Here is a 27,356-nt window from a genome sequence, read left to right as displayed (position 1 = left end):
AATACTTAATTTCAATCCTTCCCTATTTTACTGAAAGTAGATGCATTAAACTTAAACGTATATTTCGTATAGGGTGACGTTTAAATCTATTTTGCCGCATTAATGGCATCAATTAATATCCAACATATATTAAAGTTTTGGGCCTAAATATTCTTTTCTATACTACTGAAACATTATTTTATTGTGTTTATCACCTATTTATCGATTCATTATAATTTCTTGTGTTCTTTTTACACTTTTAACAAGAAAACATAAGAAACAAAGGAAACGAAAATTTTTGAAATATGTTTTTTATTCCTGTTTGGTGCAAAAGCTTTAAAACTATATACGGTTTATATTAAACTGTTATTTTTAGAATTTCTAGACGGATTTTATCTTGCTTTTCAAGAGGAACCTTACCTAAGAGTACAAAGGTCAAAAAAAGAAAGTCAGAAAATTGGGGATTCGGCATTTCTTCTTAGTACGGCAGTGATTCAGTAATAATTAATAATAATACTTTATAAAAAGTTCGTAATGAATGAGGAAATAGGAATATCCGACGTTAATTCGATAATTAACGTTCCGTTGGTAAGTAGTACAAGGATAGAAATTAAGAATTGTTTCCAAATCCTTCTTCAACTGAGAAATTTATTGGGTTGTCCGGAAAATAATGCAGGATTTTGGTATTAAACAAAAAAAAAGAAACTAGTTACTTTAAAGCAATGTTCTTTAATCAAAATAATTTCCCNGATATCACGATTTTCCGACGCCAGGACGTGATATCTTTCAAAATCGATAAAAAGCGAAATTACTCTGAAATGGTTGAGAATCGGACCATGGACAATATGCACTTTTTTGTTCATTTTAGGGTGAAGAATCTACTGGAGAAGTTTGTAGCACGAGTAGCAATTCACCCTGTATATATGATATTCACTACTATATATGATAATTATTAATTACATTATTACTCCATGCACACATGGTTATAGTATCAAATAAGTAAGTAAAATTAAAACTAACACAATAACTAAATTAACGTGATGAACTTTTCAGATTTGCTCAAAATTGGGTAGAATCCGGAATTGTACTCGGACACCTACAGATTATTGGCTATGTTCAGGACCACAGACTTCAATTATGTATCATATATTCAAATTATATTTAACAACTGACAAAAGTAAATACAATATACGAATAATAATAATAATCTGCGTTTACTTCCATTTGTATAAATATTGATACTATTTAATGTTCAGATCTTTTACATATTTATAAATCTGGAATTTATTAAAGAAAAATTTTGAAATTTAATTCAATGTCTTATATGTTTAAGATGTCCTCGAAAAACCGTCGGAATGGGAAAATACGTTAGAGGAAAAGACGCTAATCCGCGGTGTTGCTCAACGGAAGGGATGTTCCAGGTAGACGGATTAAAATTAACACGCCCCCTAGAAAAATACCGAAATTCCCGGGCTTTACAAATTGTCCACAATGACAGGAAGCGTTTCATTGAACTATTGGCCTCAAAGGGTTGATCATCTTTTGTCGAAACTTTTTCCAGTGCTATCTTCACTGAAGAAATCGGTAAGTCAAATTTCTGATTATTCTACAACATTAAGATGAACTTTTAGTCTTACCTTCGTACCTTTCAACCCGACTTCGGGTTTCTTTCTTATGTTTGCTTTTTGTATATTTTGTATATACAGTTCAAATAAAATGTAACTTTCATATTTTCAATTTCTGAAGACGTTCAAAATTTTATTTGTTTTAAAACTGTATATACTATTTTTGAATTTGCAATACAGATAAAGGTTGGTTTTCACGAAATGGAATGGAATTTTATGAAATCGTTATACTTATTTTTATAATACAGAAACGTCTTACTTATTTTTGCATTAACTAATGGATTATTTTTATTACTTACTTGTTTCAATTTACTGTAACTGTGTTTAACAAATGTGTTTTTGTATGTTGCAGGTAATAAAGTCAATAAAAAAAATGGAGAATCTGGCTGACCATGTTTTACCTCAGATTGACGTTTCGGACAGCGACTTCGTTTTCGATAATTGTGAAGAAAGAAGGCAGGCGGCTGACGTCGATCGTAGCGCGTACACTTGCTACGGAACGTGCACGTTCCAGTCATCTACTTTTGACGGATTGGACGACAGTTCAGTCCATTTCCTCCACATCCTCTTCCACATGGACGAGAGGATATTGCAGAAGATTGATGCTGGACTTGGAGGAAATGAAAACAGGCTCATTAAACCCCCGACGGAGGCGCAACCCAGGATGCACACTGGACGGCCTAAAGGACTGGCGTCCACGTCGGGAGTCAACAAAGACAGGCATATGCATTTCTGTGCAGTATGCCGAAAAGGTTTCAAAGACCGGTATGCCCTGAAGGTTCACTTTAGGATACATACCGGCGAAAAACCTTTCATTTGCCAAATATGCGCACGTGGGTTTTCTCAGAAAGCCCATCTTTTAAAACACAGGGAAATCCACGTGCGACGATAGAGTTAATTTTAAATTTGTATATATATTTTTAAATGACAAATATATGTAATATATACATTGATATGTTTTAAAAATAAATTATTAAGCTTATATAAAGTTGTATTAATATTTTAATGTACTTCCTTCCTCTGGCAAAATGAATTTAACACGTTTTACTTATCTGACAATAAATATTTGGTAAATCGTTATACACAGTTGAAAATTGTAGCGTTAATGCCAACAAGGCTCGAAGCTTAAATGATTATTTTTAATTATTATCAATTTAAGCGTAGATAAAGTTGGATCGATGTTACCGATCCGTTTATTTAATAACTTTACCTAATATTTTTATTATTAAGAAACCAATGAAGCGCAGTGCATTTCACATTTTATTGAATAACAAAATTTTATGAACTGATGCAATTCGATTATTAATTAATTTCAAAAATATGTTTGTCTTTTTAATTCTAACTGGTCAGGAAAATGAATTCGTAGAAAGATTGAATTTTTTTAAATTTCAAATACTTGTTGAACCCTATCTACCTTTATTACCTTCATCCTTTCCTGGTTATTGCTCGAAAAAATAGGCAACTTTGGAAATGCATATTTTCTCAGCCAATTAAATCATAGATCTGAGTTTGGTCTCATTTTTATGAAATTTCATGCTGAACAAGATAGCTTTTTTTTCTAAATGTTTTCCTAGCTTCAGTCACTCATCCATAAGTAAATCCATATATTCTGGAACGTGTCCGCTTTTGTACTTTTTATGAAAAGAGTGTTTTTTATGTGACTTGACGTTTTATAATTTCTTGAAGTCGTGAGGAGTGGTCAGGAATGACGCAGTTTAGAAAAACACCTTTTTCATTTTTTTGCCGATGATTCGGCCTTTATTTGAGTCATCGTCAGGGCATAAAATGTGGTCAATTCTTGCGGTTTCATATTGGTTATGTGGGGTCAACATGGATTTGTATGCACTTTTTCTGCAATTTGCAGAAAAGACCGGTATACATTGAAAGTGCATTTCCTGATTCAAACAGGTGATATGCCGTTTTTTTTTGCGATATATGGGATCTCATATTTTAAACCATAAGGAAATCCATTTTATACGATAATTTATTTTACAATACAATAGTAAATTAATGCATAATGAATCGCACATTTAAATTAATACTACAGAATTTTCCTTTCCTTGTTCAATCGAAATTCAATTTTTGTGGCGTAAAACAAACGGAAAATAACGCACATGCATTAATTTCAACCAGTAACACTGCTCTTTTCATAAGAAAACATGAGAAAAAAAGGAAAGACAATTTTGGAAATAGTGTTTTTTTTACTCATTTTGTACACTTGCTATATTGTGCACTTTCCGTTCATCCACGTTTGAAGAATTGGACGACATTTCAAACCATTTCCTCCACTCTTTCACATGGATGAACGGATATTGAAAAAGATAGACGCCAGTGTTGAAGAGAACCGAAACAGGTGTGTGAACCCCCCCCCCCCCAATGGAGACGCAACCTAGGGTACATACTCGATGGCCCCGATGGTTTCGCTTCGACGTCGGGCGTCAACAAAAACAGAAACATGCACTTATGTGCAATATGTCGCAAAGGCTTTAAAGACCGGTATGCCCTGAAGGTTCATTTCAGGATACATACCAGTGAGCAACCTTTCATTTGCGAAATATGCGAGCATGTGTTTTCACAGAAAGCCCACCTTTTAAAACACAAAGAAATCCACTTGCGACAATGAAGTAATTCTGAATTTGTATATATTTTTAAAAAATGACTAATATATAGATTGATTTTTTAAAATAAATTGTTAAGGATATATAAAGTTGTATTAATATTTCCTTCCTCTGATAAAATAAATTTAACACGGTTTACTTATCTGACAATAAATATTTTAGTTTTACCTTAAAATTTTGGTGAGCTACTTCAACTTCGATTTCTGATTCGTAACAGTTTAGTAATTCTGGTGCATAGATTACGCCTTTTAAGTAATTTAACGTTTTATGCAAAGTGAATTTAATTGGTCTATTCTCATACACAATACAATATTTTAGTTTTACCTTAAAATTTTGGTGAGCTACTTCATCATCGATACATAAAGTTGTATTAATATTTTAACCCACTTCCTTCCTCTGACAAAAAAATTTAACACATTTTCCTTATCTGACTATAAATATATATATTTTTAATTCTAACGGTGAGGAAAATTGATTCGTAGAAAGATTGATTTTTTTAAATTACAAACACTTATTGAACCCTGTCTATCTTTATTACCTTAATTCTTTCCTGGTTATAGCGGAAATACATGCCATCAATGCTTGTGACCTGGAAAATCTTAAAAGAGGTTACACTGTCAAAAAAATGCTCAATGGAGGTTTAACCTAATGTACAGAAAAGACTTAGGGAATCAAATTGCAGTAGCAACAGTCAATGACCTGATACTTCTAAGAAGAAGGATTGAGTCCATTGGCTGAACTAAGGAACTAGGAAGGCACAATAAGCCAGAAGGCTGCAGTGCCTGGGGAATACAAACCCCGCTTCCTAGTATCCTTACTATGCATTGACACTATATAATTTTTCGGTCTATTTAGAATTAATCAACCTGGTATTCGTTTAATTAAAATTTCTATGGTAATATCATAAGCAAGTAAACTTGGTTTCAGGGCTTTTTTATTTGCAAAAATTACTTTAACGAAAATAATTGTAATATTATGGGTTTACTTTTCATTTTTATTCGTTCCAATAAATCAGAATATTTTACAATTAAAAAAATAATATTTACTTATTTATTTAAGTGGTATTCGTTACATTAAAATTAGTTATATTACAAATTTAAGTAATATATTTTTGATTTTCTTGAAAAACCGTTGCAACCGGAAGTTACATTGAAGGCAAGCTAATCGCTGGTGTTACCACTGATTGAGTTCCGGTTTTAAAAAGTGATGAATAGTGTGGGAGTTGGAACAGTTCTGCCATTTTAATTTTTCAGGACCCTGTGAACTTTGGACACTCTGAGTCTCGATTTCAAACAGGATTTCTGATTCTGGATAGTTCATTAATTCAGAAAGGAATGTGACAACTTTGGAGAAGTTCAATGAGCGATTCAATGTAAAATACACTTCGATATTTTCATAATTTCTAATGCTTTGGATGTTTCGATAATCATTTTCACAGTCGATGTAAAGCAAAACAGATCCGGAGGGTTTCCGTTGAGGGTTTGAGTGGGTAACTTTTTAAAAAGTTTCAAACCTTAAACTCTATGGAAGTAAGGAAGTATAAAAATTTTTCCTGAAAAAAATACCGCAGGAAGTTAAAACTAAGTTATTTCCTTATCCTATAAAAACCATTTTAAACTAACACATTTAATTCATTTACATTGTTTCCACTGAAGCTATGTAGAGTGAAGTGGATGAAACATTTATTTATGTATTGACATTACATAATTTTTCGGTCTATTTAGAATTAATCAATCTGGTATTCGTTTAATTAAACTGTCCATAGTAATATTATAACCAAGTAAACTTCGTTTCAGGGCTTTTTTTATCTGAAAAAATTATTGTAATATTATGGGTTTACTTTTCAGTTTTATTCGTTCCAATAAATCAGAATATTTTACAATTAAAAAAATAATATTTACTTATTTATTTAAGTGGTATTCGTTACATTAAAATTATTATATTACAAATTTACGTAAAATTTTCTGATTTTCTTGAAAAACCATTGCTACCTGAAGTTACATTGAATGCTTGCTAATCCCCGGTGTTATCACTGATTGGGTGATCGTGGTAAAGTCATTTTTCCAGGGGGCGTGTCAATTTTAATCCCTCTACCTGGAACATCCCTTCCGTTGGGCAACACCGCCGATTGTTCTCTCTTCCTTCAACTTAATTTTTCACTACAAAATTTTTCTAGAAATTTGCAATAAAGTTTACTTAAATATTGAAATTTTATTCGAATGATTAAGAGAATTTTTAATTATAATAGACTTAAACTTAGATATTAGGAATATGCAAAAAAAAACTGTTCCAGAAAACTCCAAGGAAACCTGTATAATTATATTTAAATATAATATTNTGCATAATTCAAATAATACCAAATTGAAGTTCTTTGTTCTGAAGACGGCAAAAAATTATGCCGGTCAAGTAAACAAATTCTACTATTATTTAAAATATCAAATGGCTATGGATTTGAGCAAAAGGGTGTAAGTAAATTTATATGAGTCGCAACAGGAATGTTGAATAAATACTTAATTTCAATCCTTCCCTATTTTACTGGAAGTAGATGTATTAAACTTAAACTTATATTTCGTATATGGTAATATTTAAATCTATTTTGATGTAATAATGGTGAATTGATAAATTGAGGCTTTAATGTTGTCATGGTGAATGGCCTCAGTTAATATGCCATACATATTAAAATTTTGGCCCTAGTCCTCTAAATATTCAAAAAAAATTATAATGCGAAGTAAAAAAAAACTGTAGATTGAGAAAGCGATGAATCCAAGTTACTAGCTTAAATCCGCAAATTTCTTTTAATCAAAAACAACTTCCGAACTCACAAAACATCTAAAAAAAGACTACCGTGGTTCTATCAATTCACTACGTGTTCGACGTATCAACCAATAAGCGAAATGTGGTCATTGTTAATGCTCTGGTATTATAAATATTTCCCCCTTTGGGAAAAAAAGAAGAAAAAAATTCCCATACTATCCCAAGTATAAGTGTAAAATTAGACTTAGTATTTCTGGTCTTTGCTGTTTCACTTGATAGTTCCTCTCTTTTCCATCGTGATATGGTTGGTGATGTGAGTTGCTGGGAGAAGGTGAAGACTTGGCGAGTTCATGGAGTTGAGCGAGTAAGTGCATTTCTGTAATTTAATAATCAATATGGTTTTCGTTCCTGAATGTGAATTTTAAATAATAGTGTTCGCTCTATTTACTTTTTTTGTCATTTTACAAACTTTTCCTTATTAGATTTTTGAAATCCCTATTTTTTTAAATTGTAATTTTTTTATTCCGAATAATTAATATTTTGAAAAATGATTTTAAGAGTTTCGCTACATACGTTATATTACAAAAAAATAATGGTTTCTGCGGTAAGGTATATGAATGTTTATTTACATTTAACGGATTGCAATTTTAATCCTCAACAACTTGTCACTGACCACTGTATAACGTTCAATCCCAAGTTGAAATTACATGTTTTCCAATCGTATTAATTCATTATATTACGATTGGAATATTAAAATTATATGAGAAGATAAAAGGTATAGCTTAATTTCTTTAATACATACATTTGATGAACTTAGTTTATAGTTGATTATAATGCAATAATTTTCTTATTATTTTTTCTTAATTTGCTTTGATTTGGATTTAAGTTGCGACATGTGGGCATGAATTAATGTTTTGGGGTTGTCGATTCCTTGAATTAAATACGAAACTTGATTAAATATATTAACTACTTTATAGGGTCCAGTGAATTTTTTGCAGAGGGAAGCCTGAATATTTTTGTCTTTATTAGATAAAATATATCTTTTGTAAGAGACGATGTCACCGATTTTTGGACCTATTGCGTTACTGTAGGTCCGTCCCCGAGGGAGTGGATCTTTTCCTTGTTTAGATAAATGAGTGAATAATAAACAAAAGAATATTTAAAAAAAAAGCAATTCTTATATTGAGATATTAACAAAATTTGCAATTAAGGTCGTCAGTTTGGAATTAACAATTTGACAATTTTTAAAGGAAACTGACTGATTATTATTTTCTTTTAAATTAAAAAACAGAAAACTTCTTACATTGACTAAATATTACTACTACTATTTTTTTTTAAATTAAAAACGGAAACAATTCTTATGTTGAAATAAAAACAACTGTGTAGCTGATTATTTATCCCGATTTTCTAATTTTTCAAACACATCGGAAAATGATTCTCATTTTAATTTTTTTACATCTCCATTGAAAGATTTGCCTTCGCTTTTTGAAAATTCTGGAGAAGCGCAAATGAGTGACTGCGATATCGCACAAAAAGTACGTGACAAAGATACGAATATAAGAATAATGAAAGGCTTAGTGTATTATATATCTCCCAAAAATATTGACGTTAAAAAACTATTAGTCCCAAAGAGTATAATAAATCCAATTTTCCAATATTTTCATGTCAACATGTATGGTGGACATCAAGGATTTTATAAGACATTAGACAGAATTCGATATCTTTTTTGTTATAAATGCATAAGGATATAAAAAATATAGTTGCAAACTGTCATGTGCACAAATAAAACCAAACCATCATCCCTATCCAAAAATTTTGCACAGTACACCACCAACTAGAGTGATGGAAAAACTTTACATGGATTTTGTTGGTCCTCTTCCACTTCATCCAAAGGAAATAAATTTAATTTAGTTGCTGTTGATTCCTTTAGTAAATTTTTGTTTGCCTTTCCCTGTCGTAATACCACCGCTTAGATTGTTATAAAAAATTTACAGAATGGTATCTTCGCCCAACATGGTCTACCGACTCATATAATAACGGACCGACAATCTTGCTTTCGTTCGAAAACATATAAAAAAATTCTTTTCAATTTGGGGATTATCTACATTTCTAATATTTCTCATTACCCGCAAGCTAATTTAGCTGAGCGATATATTTCAGGACAAAAAAGGCTATTAGAACATATCATTCAACTTCACAAAAAAAATGGAAAGAAAATTTATTTCTTTTTACCATTGCATTAAATTCCGCAAAACATGACACCACAAAATGTACTCCTTCTTCAATATTTTTAGGCCGAGATTTACAGCATCCTTTAACAATAAAATTTCATTTAGAAAAAGACATCATCTTACTACACCTGAACTAGAAAGTTTAATATCAGAAACTTACGAACATTTATTAGCCGTTCATAAAAAACGACTTAAAGCTTATCATAAAAATATCGATGCGCATACTCCACGCATAGGTGATATTGTATATCACAATAAGTATGTACTATCCAATAAGGCCAAACATTTAAAATCATCTCATTGCGCCGAATATATTTTTTTCATCATTTGCAGACAATAATTTAATGGAAGGATGAAAAATATTCTTCTGGTTTATGAACTCCTTACGGTTCAGAGTATCAAATATATTTTGGGAAATTGAAGTTTTAGTCGCCCCAGAATCAATAAGGGAATTTACAGGTATCTTATCCCATTGGAATACTCTAGTCTCTTCAATTTTAACATGTTTTTCAATAGGAAACTTACCTAAGAGTACAAAGGTCATATAAACAAACAAAAAGTCGTTGGAAATAGGACAACATTGACTACAGTTCGTGTATATGATATTTTTCGTTAAGTATTTTAATCACTGTACATTTAGCTCTAGTAACGAATAATTAAGTAAAAATTAAAACTAACGCAATATTTAAATTCTTGGGACGAACATTGTAGATTTGCTCAAAATTGGGTAGAATCCGTCGTTGTCCACGGACACCTCCAATCATTGGCCATGTTCACGACCACAGACTTCAATTTTGGTAATATTTATTTAAATTATGTATAAAAACTCACGAAAGTAAATACAATATACGCGTAGTAACAATCTGCGTTTACGTCCATTTATAGAACCTATCTGTTATACATATTGATACAATATAATGTTCAGATCTTTTTCATGTTTATAAATATGATTTTTCTTATAGAAAAATTTCTAAATTTAAGTGAAATATGTTTCAGATATCTTAGAAAAACCGCCGGATTGGGGTTGAACCCAACCGCGGTGTTGCCCAACGGAAGGTGTGTTCCAGGTAGGGGGATGAAAATTGACACGCCCCCTGGAAAAATCCTGAAATTCACTGGGTTTATAAATTGTCCAAGATGTCAAAAATCATTTATTTAACTGTTGTCCTCAAAGGTTTGAACATCGCTTGTGGAAACCTTTTCCAGTACAATCTTTTTTCACTGAAGAAATCGGTAAGTCAAATTTCTGATTATGTATGCTTTTTGTATATACTGTTCAAATAAAATGTAACTTTTAAATTTGCAATTTCTGAAGTCGTTCAAAGACGAAATTATTTTTATGAATTATTATTTATTTATTTTAAAAGTGTATGTTTTTTTAATTTTCTATACAGACAAAGATTCGTTTTTACGAAATGGAATGGAATTTTATGAAATCGTTATACGTAGTTTTATAATATAAAATCATAAAAATAAATTCTTGCATTAACTAATACAGTATTTTTACGACAAACGTGATTCAATTTACTGTAACTTGTGTTTAACAAATGTGTTTTTGTATGTTGCAGGTAACAACGTCAACACAAAAATGGAGAATCTGGCTGAAAATGTTCTACCCCAGATTGACGTAAATGATAGCGACTTCGTTTACGTTAATTCTGAAGATGTGAGGGAGGTGGCTGACGTCAATAACAGGGCGTACACATGCTACGCATGTGACGGTATGTGCACCTTCCGAACTGATGGGTTGGACGACATTTCAGCAAATTTTCTCCACGTCCTCTTCCACATGGACGAGAGGATATTGAAGACGATAGATGCTGGACTTGGAGGAAACGATCACAGGCATATTAAACCCCCGACGGAGACGCAACCCAGGATGCACACTGGACGGCATAAAGGACTGGCGTCCACGTCGGGCGTCAAAAAAGACAGATATATGCATTTCTGTGCAGTGTGCCAAAAAGGTTTCAAAGACCGGTATGCCCTGAAGGTTCACTTCAGGATACATACCGGTGAGAAACCGTTCGTCTGTGAAATATGCGCACGTGGGTTTTCTCAAAAAGCCCACCTATTAAAACACAAGGAAATCCACGTGCGACGATAAATTTTAAATTTGTATATATATTTTTTTAATTGACAAATATATGTAATATATACATTGATATGTTTTAAAAATAAATTATTAAGCAAATATAAAGTTGTATTACTATTTTCACGATCTTCCTTCCTCTCGCAAAATAATTTTAACATGTTTTAATTATCTGACAATAAATATTTCATAAATACTATACACCGTTGAAAATTGCAGAGTTAATGCCAACAAGGATCGAAGCTTAAATGATTAATTTTAATTATTAGCAATTTAAGCATAGATAAAACAATGTTACTGATCCATTTATTCAATAACTTTACCTATTTAATATCATTTTGTTATTATTAAGAAAACAATAATGTGCAGTGGATTTCACATTTTACTGAATAACAAAATTTTATGAACTGATGCAATTCGTTTATTAATTAATTTCAAAAAAAGTTTGTCTTTTTTATTCTAACTGCGCAGAAAAATGGATTCGTAGAAGGTTTGAATTTTTTTTTAAATTTCAGACACTTGTTAAACCCTGTCTACCTGTATTATCTTCATCCTTTCCTGGTCATTGAACGAAAAAATGACCAACTTTATACATATTTCGCATAAGAAATAAGCGAGCGTGGATTTTCACAGAAAGCTCACTTATTAAAACAGAAGGAAATACACTTGCGACGATGAATGTAAATTCTAGATTTGTACATGTTTAATTAAAAAATATATTTTTTGAAATGACTTGTATATATGATATATTTAACGATGTATTTTTAAAAATAAATTGTTAAGCATAAATTGTATTAACATGCTCGAAAAAATAGCCACCTTTAGAAATGTATATTTTCTCAGCCTATTAAATCATAGACCTGAGTTTGGTCTAATTTTTATAAAATTTCACGCTGAAGAAGATAGCTTTTTCTTGCATTTGCATGCAATTTTCTTTCGATTATTAATTAATTTGAAAAAATATGTTTTTTTTTTAATTCTGCTCAGGAAAATCGATTCGTAGAAAGTATGAATTTTTTTTAAATTTCAAACACTTGTCGAACCCTTCTACTTTTATTACCTTCATTCTTTCCTGAACCTTTGTGAACCTGTGACGAAAATTAAGTTTTTACTGTATTGTTTTTTATGTTTTTAAGTATTAAATTTACTAATTTTTATGCGAATTAAAAATGGTAGATGTTATTCTATTATGAAAATATATTGGGAAATTATTTATAAAAAATGCCGTTAATGCTTATATATTTGTTTATTCGGAAATGAATTTTACGTTAGGAGAATCTGGCCGATCAGATAGATGAATTTATTCGCAACTAAACTAAATGTGGATCGTCTTTTACACGTTGTAATTGTTCTTATATTTAATTATTTTGGGATACAGTTTTATGGAACCCCACTAAAAAAATAATAATAATAATAATCAATTGAATTGCTGTTTTACTTTTATTTCAACTTTTTGCAAGATTCGAAACTAGTCTAAATATGTAAATTTAAACTTTTCCAATTTTAATTTCTATATGTAATATTCAACTTTTCTACCTTAACGTAATATTTCCCATTTATTATTCAACTTTTTCCACTTTATTTTTGAAAATTTTCTATATAATGTAAATTACTATAAATCATTAGGGTGTATCACATTCTATAGTCCACTCATTTATTCGGACAAGGTTCACTTTAGCATAAAATGGTCTTATACAAACCCCCAATTAATTTTAGGTACGAATCTTGCGGTGGTAACATATTTAACATAACTTTCTGAACTAGCTGGGAAATGACGCTTACATTGTTATTTTAAATTTCTCGGCACATGTTTGTATGTATGTACGTACATGTTCGGATTTGAGCCTATGTAAATCCAAATCCAATCCAAATCCGAGTACTTTATTTTTGGCTTTTTGATTTTTTGTGCATGACCCTGTTCCTTCTTGCCTCCTGGATCTGTCGGAATACCAAGAATCTATTCCCTTTCTTTTTCCAAATTCCACTCGACACTTTCCAACCTGGGAAATTCTGTTTTTCATTCCTCCAATCGCCTTTGGAGTGTGAGGTGATCCAGGCCATTTTTAAAGGCTTAAAGGAGGGAAGTGTTGTTGTACCCACAGTAATTTGAAGAATTCACAATTGATCTTTCTTGTAAACGAAATTTTATAACAAGTCGTGATGCCACCCCAACCTTCCTAGAACCACGCCAAAAAAAGCCCCATCTCTGAAATATTATTTTTCCTCTTGAAGGCTTATTAAAGTTGCCAGAAGGGAAGATTTGTGGATGGGGTCGACCCGGTAGGCGTGGTTGATTAAAACCCAGGGCGGTTTCGAGAGGGAGGAGGGTTGCCTCCGGATCCAACCCCTTCCTATTTTACGGGACATTGGCCCCTAACCGGGAGGGTGGCTCCCCCGATACACTCTCTTTATATATCCCCCTATTAAATTCCATATTTTTATTGTACAGTTTGATTATAGAGCTTATTATATGTCATTCATAATGAAAAGAAAGTTTTTGATAGCGTGAGTAAGGTATGCTTAACAGAATGGCCCACCCCGTTTAATTCGAATACGATTTGCATTAGCAAGTTAATTTAGGATAGGAATCGTCTCACAATAGGGTAGGGGTCGTGGGGTTGCTTTTACTCTTAGGTTAGAATACTTTTTGCAAAAAAAGTTGTTTTTTTATCATCATAGATCCCAATTTATTTTTAAAATGACTCTCAGGTGTTATTACGTATAGTTGCAAGTTTGATCATTTATTAATAAATGCTAGAAAACGCTCCCTGCGTTTATCCGCAGTTCTGCTCATTTCATGAATTCTTCATTCGTGGCATTTTCCATTACTTCCTGGAGGATTTCTCTTCAAACCACAAGAATCCGTTGTTCCAATTCTTGGACAATCAATTCTCGTTATGGATTGGCATTCACTCGATTCCTCAATGCCCACCTAAAAGAATAATCCAAGAGGGCCAAATCTGGCGACCTAGGAGGAAATTGAACCTTAAGTGCTCATCCATCTCGCGTTTGTTGAGAGCGAGGCATCCTCCATGTTGGACCTACATAATTCGCTGATGTATAGCGGAATTCTTTCCATGAGAACAGCGAAGGTATTTTTTATAAAAGAATGATACCGTTCCACGTTGAATTTTCCACTAAAAAATGTTGTCTAATGAGCTGGTGGCAGAGCAATTCGCACCAAACAACGTCCAATTTTCTATTTGATAATGCGGTTGTATATTCCGATTCTGTTGCTCAGAAAACACTGTTAGTACATTTAAGAATTTGTTTTCGTCAGTCCACAATATTCGGTCAGCAGGTCCGATGGCCATTTCATCGAGGATTTAAGAAATAAAATCCAAACTCCTTTTGGACCACCCTCGCAAATGCCTTGTGAAAGATGCGCACGATAAGGACAAAAATTGTACTTTCAATATTCGCCATACCTACTGAGCCTTCCTTTCTTCGCTGCCTAGCATCAACGAAAGCAACAAACAAATCTCTCTTCTCGGCGTTTTTATAGATTTTTGTTTGGAAAGCAGAACATGAAATGAATACTCAGGATTACATTATTGGGCGAGATATCCAAATGATTTCAAGAGGATTAACATCGAGAAAACAAGAAAAACGAAAAACAAAAGTTTTCTTAATATTACAATGTAGTTCCTTCTCTGGACGAAATAATTTTACGCATTTTATTTAAGCTGAAAGTAAATATCTAGAAGAATCGTTGAAAGAAAGAAATACATTACAATTTCGTTTAGAATAACTTTTTTCCTATATTTGATACTTGTTACTGTCTTGTATGTGGTTAGGAAATGTCCGTTATACAAGATAAACTTCCATGAAAGGATTAACGCCATTTACTTGCTGTTATTGGGGTCCCAATAATCGAAGATCTAACTTTTTAAAATGTTCAAAATAAATATATTTCCATCAAACATAAAAATTTTAATTTTATTCACAATTTTCATGGAAATATGATTTGTTATATTTACTATCTGTTGATGTGGTTATGTTTGCTACGTCGTTTGGGGAGGGCGTTTCGGAAGGCCAGGTATGAGGCACCCCATTTTTGGATTAACGCCACTTATTCTCCATTGTTCCTTTGCGAAAGAATGGAGGCTCTTTCTTGTTATTCTACTAGTTGGAATATCTATACCTCCAGCCAATATGGAAGAGTTGAAATAAACTTGATATCTCATTAAACGCTCTAATACAAAAATAGAATAAAATAAAATTAAAATAAATAAAAAATAAAAAATTTGATGTTTGTTATCCGAATTAAAATTGAAATATATTTTTCTCTTATAAAAATAAACTGGTCAGTTATTAATAAAATGAACAACGAATCAACTTTTCACATTTGCCTGAAAACCGAAGTGGATTTATTCAGAAAGCTCAGCTTTTGAACCATAAGGAAATCAACATTTTACGATGATTTAATTCTAAATTTTTTAAGATTTTAATTAAACTATGTATTTTTTTGTATTTAAATGAGGCATATATGTGATGTATTTATCGATGTTTTTTAAAAATAATTTGTTAATCATAAATAAATCACTTCCTCTCCCTCCAAGCAGAGACCTTACGTTAATATTTGATATTTTTGTTCAATATTCTTGTAATTCTCCCTTCTGGCCTGCCTTACTGCTATACATTGAGCCAAGGTTTCTATCTCATTTTACTTTTAATTTTATAGAAGGAACTTCCTTTATTTATTTCATGTATATTATTCTTAGGGGACACCAGTCCCAGAATAAAGTCATTTTTCTTCTTCTTCTTCTTTTTCTTAAATTTTTATGAATATTTTAACGTCCTTCCTTCCTCTGGCTAAATAAATTTAACACGTTTCGTAAATAATTATACACTGTTGAAAATTGTAGCACTAATACCATCAAGGTTCGAAGGTTAAATGATTAATTTTAATTATTAGCAATTTAAGCATAGATAAAGTTGGATCAATGTTACGGGTCAGTTTATTTAATAACTTTACCTATTTCAGGTTCAGTTATTTCAAATAAAATATTATTTTATTTTTTGGATTATTATAAACGGATATTAAATTTATGTATACATCTTGATTGATCTTAACTCCAATGGACAACATATGAGGCGCTTCTGATTATTTTAACTAACGGCGAATACGAGATTTTTATTTGCAAGCAGTATCGATACTCCGGTTTTACGATCTGGTCTATCGTTTCTAAAAAAATTATATCCCGAAACGAATAGTCAATGACAGGCTTAAACCATGTTTCGGAAATTGCCATCGCTTATGATTTATTCGAGCTTAGACATGCATCTAGATGGCCTTTATTAGCAACCAGTGATCTCGCACTCCATTGAAATATTGTTAATCGATTTTTCATTCTTAAAGATTGGTAATATGATCACGTTTTCTTCTACAAGTTTTTTTTAAGTTGAAGTTTTCTCCTAGATTTGTAGTATAATCTGTTATTGGTATGGTATGGTATGGTAGAAAAGGATATTAGGAAGCGGGGTTTGCACTCCCGAGGCACTGCAGCCTTCTGGCTTGTTGTACCTTCCTAGTTCCTTGGTTCAGTCAATAGACTCAATCCTTCTTTTTAGAAGTATCAGGTCATTGATTGGTGCTGCTGCAATTTGTTTCCCTAAGTTTTTCCGTACATAAGGTTAAACCTCCATTGAGCTGTTGCTTCGAATTCGAAGACGATATCAGCGGCTGTTTCTTCCTCCTCTTGCATAATCTGCAAATGGGATCATCGCTGTATACACCGATGTTGTGTAGATGTTTTCTCAGATACCAGTTCGTAGTCCTACCCCCTGATAACACATATCGACCCATATCTAGGAATCATCATGTTACCACACACAGCTGAACTACATCACGAGAAAAATTTGTAAGTCGTATTACTAATTTTATAGTGGAATATACAATACTACGGATGGGTTTATCAAAAATTGCAAAATATATGATCGGATCTATGATTGTGCAATAAAGACAAAAAAGTTTTTCAGATAAATAAAGATATAGTTGTTATAGAATGTGACGGGGTTCAAAGACCAACCCCGCTTCCAAGCAGTGAACCCCGGAAAACGTTCGTCACCGTCCTGACGGGGGGGATTCACATTGATCCCCACGGCATGGTACGGTGCGAAAAGGCTAAAGGGGCTCTGGTGTCCCATCCCCAAGTGAGGTATTCACTTTCCTAACCATTCCTCACTAATTAAGCTCCTGCCACCAACTCCTCTCCCTCTATCCTATCACCTTCCCCCTTAGAGAGTCTTGGGCTTGACAGAAAACAGCATCCGCCCCAATCAAAGGAGTCATGCGTTCCGTGCCGAGTGATTCACTGGCAGCCGGGGTTTATGTGGCTGTCTTGAACGGATTCTCTCTGACACCGGGCGACATCAGAGAGTGATTAGCCTTACTCCATCATGCGGGGCTCTGATGGAGCGGACCTTATAGTTCCCTAGCTACTCGTGGGAATCAGATGAGTAAAGAAAACACAAAACAAAACCTAGAGCAGGATGTCACTGCTCAAAACACAACAAGTAATCTGGGAATTAACCCCCAGATGGACACTCAGTCCTCAGAAACAAAGGAGAGACCACCACTCCTTTCCAAAAATAAATTCCAGTCGCTACGTGGGAAATCCAACACCACACAACCGAAGGGTTCACTACCTTCAAGTAGCGACACTAGAAGATACAGACCTCCTCTTGGGAAACCAAAAGGAAAGAAAAAAGTCTCCGCCGAACTACCAAAGCTGGGAGAACCAGGCGGGAAAGACGACCCTCTCAGGAAAGGTCTTAGCGGAGCTATGACGAAATGGTACCTGAGGGCCATAAAATCAGGGAAAACACCCGAAGAAGCAATGAAATTAGCCGATGAAAGGAAGGCTAAAATCCAGAAAGAAAAACTGGAGGCACCATCATCCAGTAAGAGGGCAAGTGAGCAATCTCTTACCCCTAAAGAACTGAGGAAAGAAAAGAAAGCAAAGCCTTCCACTCCCCAGGCGCAGTTCAAAGCCAGGGAGGCTGCTTCCAGTGTTAGTTACGCTGGAGCAGCAAAGATTATAAGAGTGGCTTTGCTACCAGAGGAATACCCCCTGGTAACCTTAACGACAGAAGAGTTGACCCACCTAGAGGAGACCCCTCATAGAAGAAATTCTAAAAGGATGGGAAGCTAAAATACAGTTTGAAGGCATACACTTCAGGCCAGGAATGATGGTCCTAGACTGTCAAGATGGCAAAACTGTACAATGGCTACAGGAAATAGCTCCCAAACTGGAGCTAAACAAAGAAAAGAAACTAACAGTGAGGGTTGGGGAGGATGTTCCCAAACCTCACTCGATAGCAGTGTTCTTCCCTAGGACAAAACTAGGAGAAGAACAGAGAACCTTAGCGCTGGTGAAAGCGCAGAATGATGGAATCTGCGCTGAGGAATGGAAAGTCCACTCAGTGAAAGCGGAGGGGCCTGGGATTGTCATGATCCTGGGCATCGACGACATCTCAGCAAAAACGATAATGTCAAGAGGACATACCCTCAACTTTCGTTTCGGAAGGATCCCTGTTAGGGGCCTGAAAAAGGGAGGGGGGGAGGAGGATACAAAACGAGAGAAATCTCACACCTCCACCCCAATCACCCCCCCATCCATTCAAACGGAGCAGGCCCCTACAGCGACGCCTCCACCCACGGAGATTACCTCCGAAAATACTGCTGAGATGGAGGTAGACCAGATCATCACAGAGACCGGGACTCCTCCTCCTCTACAGATGGAGCCAAGAGTGCTCACTGAGGAGGAGCTATTGGGAGAGGAGACACCTCNACACCAACACACTTACTAACAAACTGCGGAGCTACACTAGCCCGCAGGAGGAAGTGTTTTGGGATGTACAATGTGACCATAGAAGAACTACAACCACTGAAACCGGGCCTATTAATCAAGTTTCTTGATGAAATAGGACTCACCGATGTGCTTTAGGCAGAGCACAGGGGATACAATAGCTCTTAAAGGGCGCAGTATACCATACCCTGAATCATTATATCTATCTATCTATCTATCTATAGAATGTGACAAAACCAAACTGTTATTTGATTGTTTATTTGTTTTAGAAAAAATTTACAAATGTAATTATACAAAAGAAAAACTAGAGTTAAAAATAAATTTGATTTTTTTTTTAAATAACTATTGTTATGTATCAAACCTTGGGTGGCCAAATTGATATAAACCGCTGTTCGCGCCAAAAATCGCGAATTATAATTGTTTATTTGTTTCCGAAATGCCGCTAATCTAGAATTTATCCTAGCTCTGTTCCCTCCCCATAATCCGTTCCTGTTGCTGCCTAATCCTGCTCTAGTCCTGTTCGCTTCCGTCTCGCTTCCATACAGTCCACTGTTAATTAGCCTCCAAGAGTGATTTTCTTTTAGTTTTCTTTCAGTTTTTCTCTTATTTTCAAGAAGCATTTTTTTCTTTCGTTTTGTTAATTATCGCGTTCAAAATAACGCGAGTATTTCCTCCCGCATCCTTAATGCGACACATCATACAGGGTTCGGACGGAGCCCCGAAAGTAATTAATAGAATAGGATTCTGTTTTATCTTTGGCCAGAGTTATTGCAGGTTCTAGCTATTAAACGGCTCTCCTCCCTGGTTGTCGAGAAAATCTAGCCACAGTTAACAAGTTAGTATTTTAATTTATTTTGTACTTTATTTTATTTTGTATTTTTATTTTATTTAACCAAATTTTATTGAGACCGACCAGCGCGTGCACAACCGCCATTATTGTACCTAGATTTCTATTCGCAGCCCTAGTATGGTGGAAAGGGCTAGAAAATAAAGGTAATATTAACAAATTAAGGTCATTTCAAAGACTAGATTGTTTGATGATGACGGGAGACTTTTCAACTGCACCTTCCCTAGCACTTAGAGATTATAACCAATACTACACCTCTACACATAGAGGCTAAGGTCAGAGCAATAACCTGCTGCTATAGATTAATTAGTGAAGGCAGTTGGAAACATAAGGGAAACAACATAGGCCACTCGAAAATTCTACAATTATTGAGTAAGGTCAACGGCCGACTATTAAGCGTTACCGATAAGAAAGGTTAAAACCCCTTCAGGGAAAAAATACTTCCAGGTAGTTACTCCGCGTAAATATAACTACAGCGCGGATGATGACCATCGTAACATAGACTGTTTAACCGATGGTTCACTTATTAAAGGCAAGGGAAGCGGTGCTGGATTACATATACCTAAATTAGGGATCAGCATCTCCTTCCCTCTTGGTAATAAACCTCCGTTTTTCAGGAGGAAATATGGGCCATTAATGTTTGCTGCAGAACACTTATGGATAATAAAATCCAGGGAAAAGATATTAGAATTTTTCCGACAGTCAGGCCAGTCTTAGGTCATTACAAAAAGAGTTACCAAATCTAGGCTGGTGGAGGAAACTGTTGATCTTATAGGATCACTTCTATGTATGAGAATAGGGTAACCTTCATTTGGATACCAGCACATAAAGGACACTATGGCAATGAAGGCGGATAGCCTGGCCAAACAAGGCTCAAATACTGCGTTTGTCGGGGCACAACCAGTACTACCCCACTATATAAACACAGCGAAAGAGGGTATTAATAGCTGGGGCATGAAACAATTATTTAAATAATGGAATCTGTCCCCCGGACATAGGCAATCGAAGGAGTTTGTGAAGGAGATCAAACCAAAAGAATCGAAATGGCTATTCTCTAACTCAAGGACGGGAATTAGGAGGCTCATAGGTATCCTGAAGGGCCATTGCCCTGAGAAGACACCGCTTCGTAATGGGTATTTGACCCTTCTGCCGTTTTTGTGAAATAAAAGAAAAAACGGCACGGCACTACCTCGCACAATATGATAGGTACGCCAGGTATAGATTCTAAACTTTTGAAGGAGTGGATATTACCAAATCACTCCCCGAGATAAAATGGTCCAAAATCTTGGGGTTTGTGAACAAGTCCAAGAGGTTTATACAGGACAAGTGGACCGACCAAGTCCCGGACCCTTTAGGGATGGGGTACGAGTCTACCCAGGCATTTAACCCCTCGGGTTCTGAAAGAAAATTCTGTAAGGGGGCGAAATTCAGCTGGCAAACGCAACTAATGGAACGATTTTGTAAGATCTAATGAAGAGAAGTACTGTGCCCCACTAATTTATCCATTATTGATTTTATGGTGGCACGTGGTAATTGAAGTATCGAAGAATTTTATTTCGCGCTCAATAGTCTACCACCAATTTATATTCTGGTATTTGGCCTTTTGTTTACCAGAAAACACGGGCTTAGAAACGATGAATATAATTCTTCTATAATTTTTTGGGACTCAACTCTAAAAAAATTTCTTGGGCTATTTTCTTTTGTGAAGGTTAATCCTGGAATGACCAACTTGTCAAACATACAAGATAATTTCACTATTTTTAATGTTAAGTGTACCCCTATTTGCGGTCGAACCTTTCATCATTCGCAGACAATAATTTAATGGAAGGATGAAAATATTCTTCTTGTTTATGAACTCCTTACGGTTGAGAGTATCAAATAATTTTGGGAAATTGAAGTTTCAATTCGACAATTTTAGTCGCCTCAGAATCAATAAGGGAATATACAGGCATCTTATTCCATTGGAATAGTCTAGTCTGATTGCTTCAATTTTATCATATTTTTCAATAGGAAACTTACCTAAGAGTACAAAGGTCGTGTAAACAAACAAAAAGTCGATCGGAAACGGGACAACATTGAATACAGTTCATATATATTATACTTATTCATTAAGTTTTTAATCACTGTACATTTACCTCTAGTATCGAATAATTAAGTAAAAGTTAAAACTAACGCAAAATCTAAATTCTCGGGACGAACATTGTAGATTTGCTCAAAATTGGGTAGAATCCGTCGTTGTCCTCCTCGGAGGACACCTCCAATTCATTGGCCATGTTCACGACCACAGACTTCAATTTTGGTAATATTTATTTAAATTATGTATAAAAACTGACAAAAGTAAATACAATATACGCTTAATAATAATCTGCGTTTACTTTCATTACTAGAGTGCATCTGTTATTCGTATTGATAAATAAAATGTTCAGATTTTTTTCATGTTTATAAATCTTGTATTTATTATAGAAAAATTTCTAAATTTATAGAAAATATGTTTCATATATCTTAGAAAAACCGCCGGATTGGGAAAATACGTTGGAAGAAAAAACGCTAATCCGCGGTGTTGCCCAACGGAAGTGGTGTTCCAGGTAATGGGATGAAAATTGACATGCTCCCTGGAAAAATACCAAAATTCCCCGGCTTTATCAATTTTCCACGATGACAGGAAGCGTTCCATTAAACTATTTTCCTCAATGGGTTGAACATGGTTTGTGGAAACTTTTTCCAGTGCTGTCTTCACGGAAGAAATCGGTAAGTCAAATTTCTGAATATGTATGCTTTTTGTATATACTATTCAAATGAAATGTAACTTTTATATTTGCGATTTCTGAAGTCGTTCAAAGACGAAATTATTTTTATGGATTATTATTTATTTATTTTAAAACTGTATTTTTTTGTAAATTTTCTATGCAGACATAGATTCGTTTGTACGAAATGGAACGGAATTTTAACAAATCCTTATACTTAGTTTTATAATATAAAATCATAAAAATAAATTCTTGCATTAACTAATAGATTATTTTTACGACAAACGTGTTTCAATTTACTGTAACTTGTGTTTAACAAATGTGTTTTTGTATGTTGCAGGTAACAAAGTCAATAAAAAAATGGAGAATCTGGCTGACCATGTTTTAACTCAGATTGACGTTTCGGACATCGACTTCGTTTTCGATAATTATGAAGAAACGAGGCACGTGGCTGACGTCGATCATAGCGCGTACATTTTCTACGGTACGTGCACGTTCCGGTCATCTACTTTTGACGGATTGGACGACAGTTCAGTCCATTTCCTCCACATCCTCTACCATATGGACGAGAGGATATTGAAGAAGATAGATGCTGGTCTTGGAGGAAATGAAATCAGGCATATTAAACCCCCGTCGGAGACCCAACCCAGGATGCACACTGGACGGCATAAAGGACTGGCTTCAACATCATGAGTCAGCAAATACAGGCATATGCACTTACGTGCAATATGTCGCAAGGGCTTTAAAGAACGGTATGCCCTGAAGGAGCAACATTTGAGGATACATACCGGTGAGAAACCGTTCCTTTGCGAAATATGCGAGCGTGGGTTTTCACAGAAAGCCCACCTTTTAAAACACAAAGAAATCCACTTGCGACGATGAAGTAATTCTGAATTAGTATGTTTTTTTTTGTTTTTTTTTTTTAATGACTAACATGTAGATTGATGTTTTTTTAAATAAATTGTTAAGTATATATAAAGTTTTATTAATATTTCCTTCCTCTGATAAAATAAATTTAACACGGTTTACTTATCTGACAATAAATATTTTAGTTTTACCTTAAAATTTTGGTGAGCTACTTCAACTTCGATTTCTGATTCGTAACAGTTTAGTAATTCTGGTGCATAGATTACGCCTTTTAAGTAATTTAACGTTTTATGCAAAGTGAATTTAATTGGTCTATTCTCATAAATTTTCATACGGTTCAAATTCAAAAAGTTTTTTTTACTGGTGATATTAAGAAGAATTTCTTTCATTTTTTAGGAATTTAATAGTCACTAGCGGGCAAAAACNTTGATCTAATTTTATTTATAATAATTTTAGAAGATCAAAAGTGCCTGCATGTAGTTACAAAGATTTAATATCGGCAATGAAATCTGGCATGAATCACATCAGCTACTCTAAATTCCTATGTAATGTAAGACGATTACAGATCAATTCAAACAAACATTTTTTTCTTACCATTTCTCTATGTAAGTAAGGAAGTATAGAAACTTTTCCTGAAAAAAAATACCGCAGGAAATTACAACTAAGTTATTTCCTTATCCTATAAAAACCATTTTAAAATAACACATTTAATTCATTTACATTGTTTCCACTGAATAGCCAGCTTTGTAGAGTGAAGTAGAAGAAACATTTCTTCATATATTGACAGTATATAATCTTTAGGTCTAGGGCTTTTTTATATGAAAAAATGATTTTAACAAAAATAATTGTAATATTATGGGTTGACTATTCAGTTTTATTCGTTCCAATAAATCAGAATATTTTACAATTAAAAGAATAATATTTACTTATTTATTTAAGTGGTATTCATTACATTAAAATTAGTTATACTACAAATTTATGTAACACTTCTTTCTGATTTTCTTGAAAAACCGTTGCAACCTGAAGTTAAATTGAATGCACCCTAATCCGTGGTGTTGGCACTGATTGGGTGATTGATGTAAAGCCATTTTTCCAGGGGGCGTGTCAATTTTAATCCCTCTACCTGGAACATCCCTTCCGTTGGACAACACCACAGATTGCACTCTTTTCATTCAACTTAATTTTTCACTGCAAAATTTTTCTAGGAATTGGCAAGTGTTTACTTAAGTATTGAAATTTTATTCGAACGATTAAGAGATTTGTTAATGATAATAGGCTTAAACTTAGACAATATGAACATGCAAAAAAAAAACGATTTTAAAAACTCCAAGGAAACCTATATTATTATATTTAAATGTAATATTACATATCTTAATATAATGTATTGTATATTCATTCTTGCATATATTTTTTAGAATAATTCAAATAATTCCAAAGTGAAGTTTATTGTGTTGAAGGCGGCAAAAAATTATGTCGGTCATGCAAATAGATTCTACAATTATTTAAAATATCAAATGGCTATGAATTTGAGAAAAAGGGTTTAAGTAAATTGATATATAGATGATTATAGAAAAATTTCAAAATTTAAGTGAAATATGTTTCAGATATCCTAGAGAAACCTTCGGAATAGGAAAATACTCTGGAAGAAAAGACGCTAAGCCGCGGTGTTGCCCAACGGAAGGGGTGTTCCAGGTAGGGGGATGAAAATTGACACGCCCCCTGGAAAAATCCTGAAATTCACTGGGTTTATAAATTGTCCACGATGTCAAAAATCATTTATTTAACTGTTGTCCTCAAAGGTTTGAACATCGCTTGTGGAAACCTTTTCCAGTACAATCTTTTTTCACTGAAGAAATCGGTAAGTCAAATTTCTGATTATGTATGCTTTTTGTATATACTGTTCAAATAAAATGTAACTTTTATATTTGCAATTTCTAGAGACGTTCAAAGACGAAATTATTTTTATGAATTATTATTTATTTATTTTAAAAGTGTATGTTTTTTTAATTTTCTATACAGACAAAGATTCGTTTTTACGAAATGGAATGGAATTTTATGAAATCGTTATACGTAGTTTTATAATATAAAATCATAAAAATAAATTCTTGCATTAACTAATACAGTATTTTTACGACAAACGTGATTCAATTTACTGTAACTTGTGTTTAACAAATGTGTTTTTGTATGTTGCAGGTAACAACGTCAACACAAAAATGGAGAATCTGGCTGAAAATGTTCTACCCCAGATTGACGTAAATGATAGCGACTTCGTTTACGTTAATTCTGAAGATGTGAGGGAGGTGGCTGACGTCAATAACAGGGCGTACACATGCTACGCATGTGACGGTATGTGCACCTTCCGAACTGATGGGTTGGACGACATTTCAGCAAATTTTCTCCACGTCCTCTTCCACATGGACGAGAGGATATTGAAGACGATAGATGCTGGACTTGGAGGAAACGATCACAGGCATATTAAACCCCCGACGGAGACGCAACCCAGGATGCACACTGGACGGCATAAAGGACTGGCGTCCACGTCGGGCGTCAAAAAAGACAGATATATGCATTTCTGTGCAGTGTGCCAAAAAGGTTTCAAAGACCGGTATGCCCTGAAGGTTCACTTCAGGATACATACCGGTGAGAAACCGTTCGTCTGTGAAATATGCGCACGTGGGTTTTCTCAAAAAGCCCACCTATTAAAACACAAGGAAATCCACGTGCGACGATAAATTTTAAATTTGTATATATATTTTTTTAATTGACAAATATATGTAATATATACATTGATATGTTTTAAAAATAAATTATTAAGCAAATATAAAGTTGTATTACTATTTTCACGATCTTCCTTCCTCTCGCAAAATAATTTTAACATGTTTTAATTATCTGACAATAAATATTTCATAAATACTATACACCGTTGAAAATTGCAGAGTTAATGCCAACAAGGATCGAAGCTTAAATGATTAATTTTAATTATTAGCAATTTAAGCATAGATAAAACAATGTTACTGATCCATTTATTCAATAACTTTACCTATTTAATATCATTTTGTTATTATTAAGAAAACAATAATGTGCAGTGGATTTCACATTTTACTGAATAACAAAATTTTATGAACTGATGCAATTCGTTTATTAATTAATTTCAAAAAAAGTTTGTCTTTTTTATTCTAACTGCGCAGAAAAATGGATTCGTAGAAGGTTTGAATTTTTTTTTAAATTTCAGACACTTGTTAAACCCTGTCTACCTGTATTATCTTCATCCTTTCCTGGTCATTGAACGAAAAAATGACCAACTTTATACATATTTCGCATAAGAAATAAGCGAGCGTGGATTTTCACAGAAAGCTCACTTATTAAAACAGAAGGAAATACACTTGCGACGATGAATGTAAATTCTAGATTTGTACATGTTTAATTAAAAAATATATTTTTTGAAATGACTTGTATATATGATATATTTAACGATGTATTTTTAAAAATAAATTGTTAAGCATAAATTGTATTAACATGCTCGAAAAAATAGCCACCTTTAGAAATGTATATTTTCTCAGCCTATTAAATCATAGACCTGAGTTTGGTCTAATTTTTATAAAATTTCACGCTGAAGAAGATAGCTTTTTCTTGCATTTGCATGCAATTTTCTTTCGATTATTAATTAATTTGAAAAAATATGTTTTTTTTTTAATTCTGCTCAGGAAAATCGATTCGTAGAAAGTATGAATTTTTTTTAAATTTCAAACACTTGTCGAACCCTTCTACTTTTATTACCTTCATTC

The 27,356-nt window shown here is 33.6% G+C and overlaps 2 protein-coding genes across 3 annotated transcripts in view; one reads left to right on the top strand and one right to left on the bottom strand.

Moving 5' to 3' along the window:
- Positions 1–27,356, bottom strand: part of LOC106664318 (EARP-interacting protein homolog) — a 91,620-nt gene that overhangs the window by 59,699 nt on the left and 4,565 nt on the right. The window lies entirely within an intron of this gene.
- LOC106664175 lies at positions 944–26,303 on the top strand. The gene is made up of 14 exons (XM_024229055.1): positions 944–1,156; positions 1,313–1,563; positions 1,957–2,492; positions 10,204–10,263; positions 10,334–10,440; positions 10,776–11,302; positions 17,842–18,378; positions 18,464–19,054; positions 22,187–22,259; positions 23,045–23,336; positions 23,403–23,576; positions 25,176–25,263; positions 25,324–25,429; positions 25,765–26,303. Exons 2-14 carry the CDS (start codon positions 1,471–1,473, stop codon positions 26,301–26,303), a joined length of 3,723 nt encoding a protein of 1,240 aa, XP_024084823.1. The 5' UTR covers positions 944–1,156; positions 1,313–1,470.

The sequence above is a fragment of the Cimex lectularius genome, unplaced genomic scaffold (genome assembly GCF_000648675.2).
Source record: "Cimex lectularius strain Harlan isolate CLEC.00 unplaced genomic scaffold, Clec_2.1 scaffold282, whole genome shotgun sequence".
Lineage (NCBI taxonomy): Eukaryota > Metazoa > Arthropoda > Insecta > Hemiptera > Cimicidae > Cimex > Cimex lectularius.
This window is presented reverse-complemented; position numbering and strand designations above follow the sequence as displayed.

Bases quoted from the DNA above. Each gene is read 5' to 3' on its own strand.
- LOC106664175 (XM_024229055.1), top strand. From the start codon at position 1,471: ATGACAGGAAGCGTTTCATTGAACTATTGGCCTCAAAGGGTTGATCAT. The intron at 18,379-18,463 runs GTAACCTTAACG...GCTAAAATACAG, and splicing joins TACCAGAGGAATACCCCCTG to TTTGAAGGCATACACTTCAG. The intron at 23,337-23,402 runs GTCGGAGACCCA...ATCATGAGTCAG, and splicing joins ATCAGGCATATTAAACCCCC to CAAATACAGGCATATGCACT.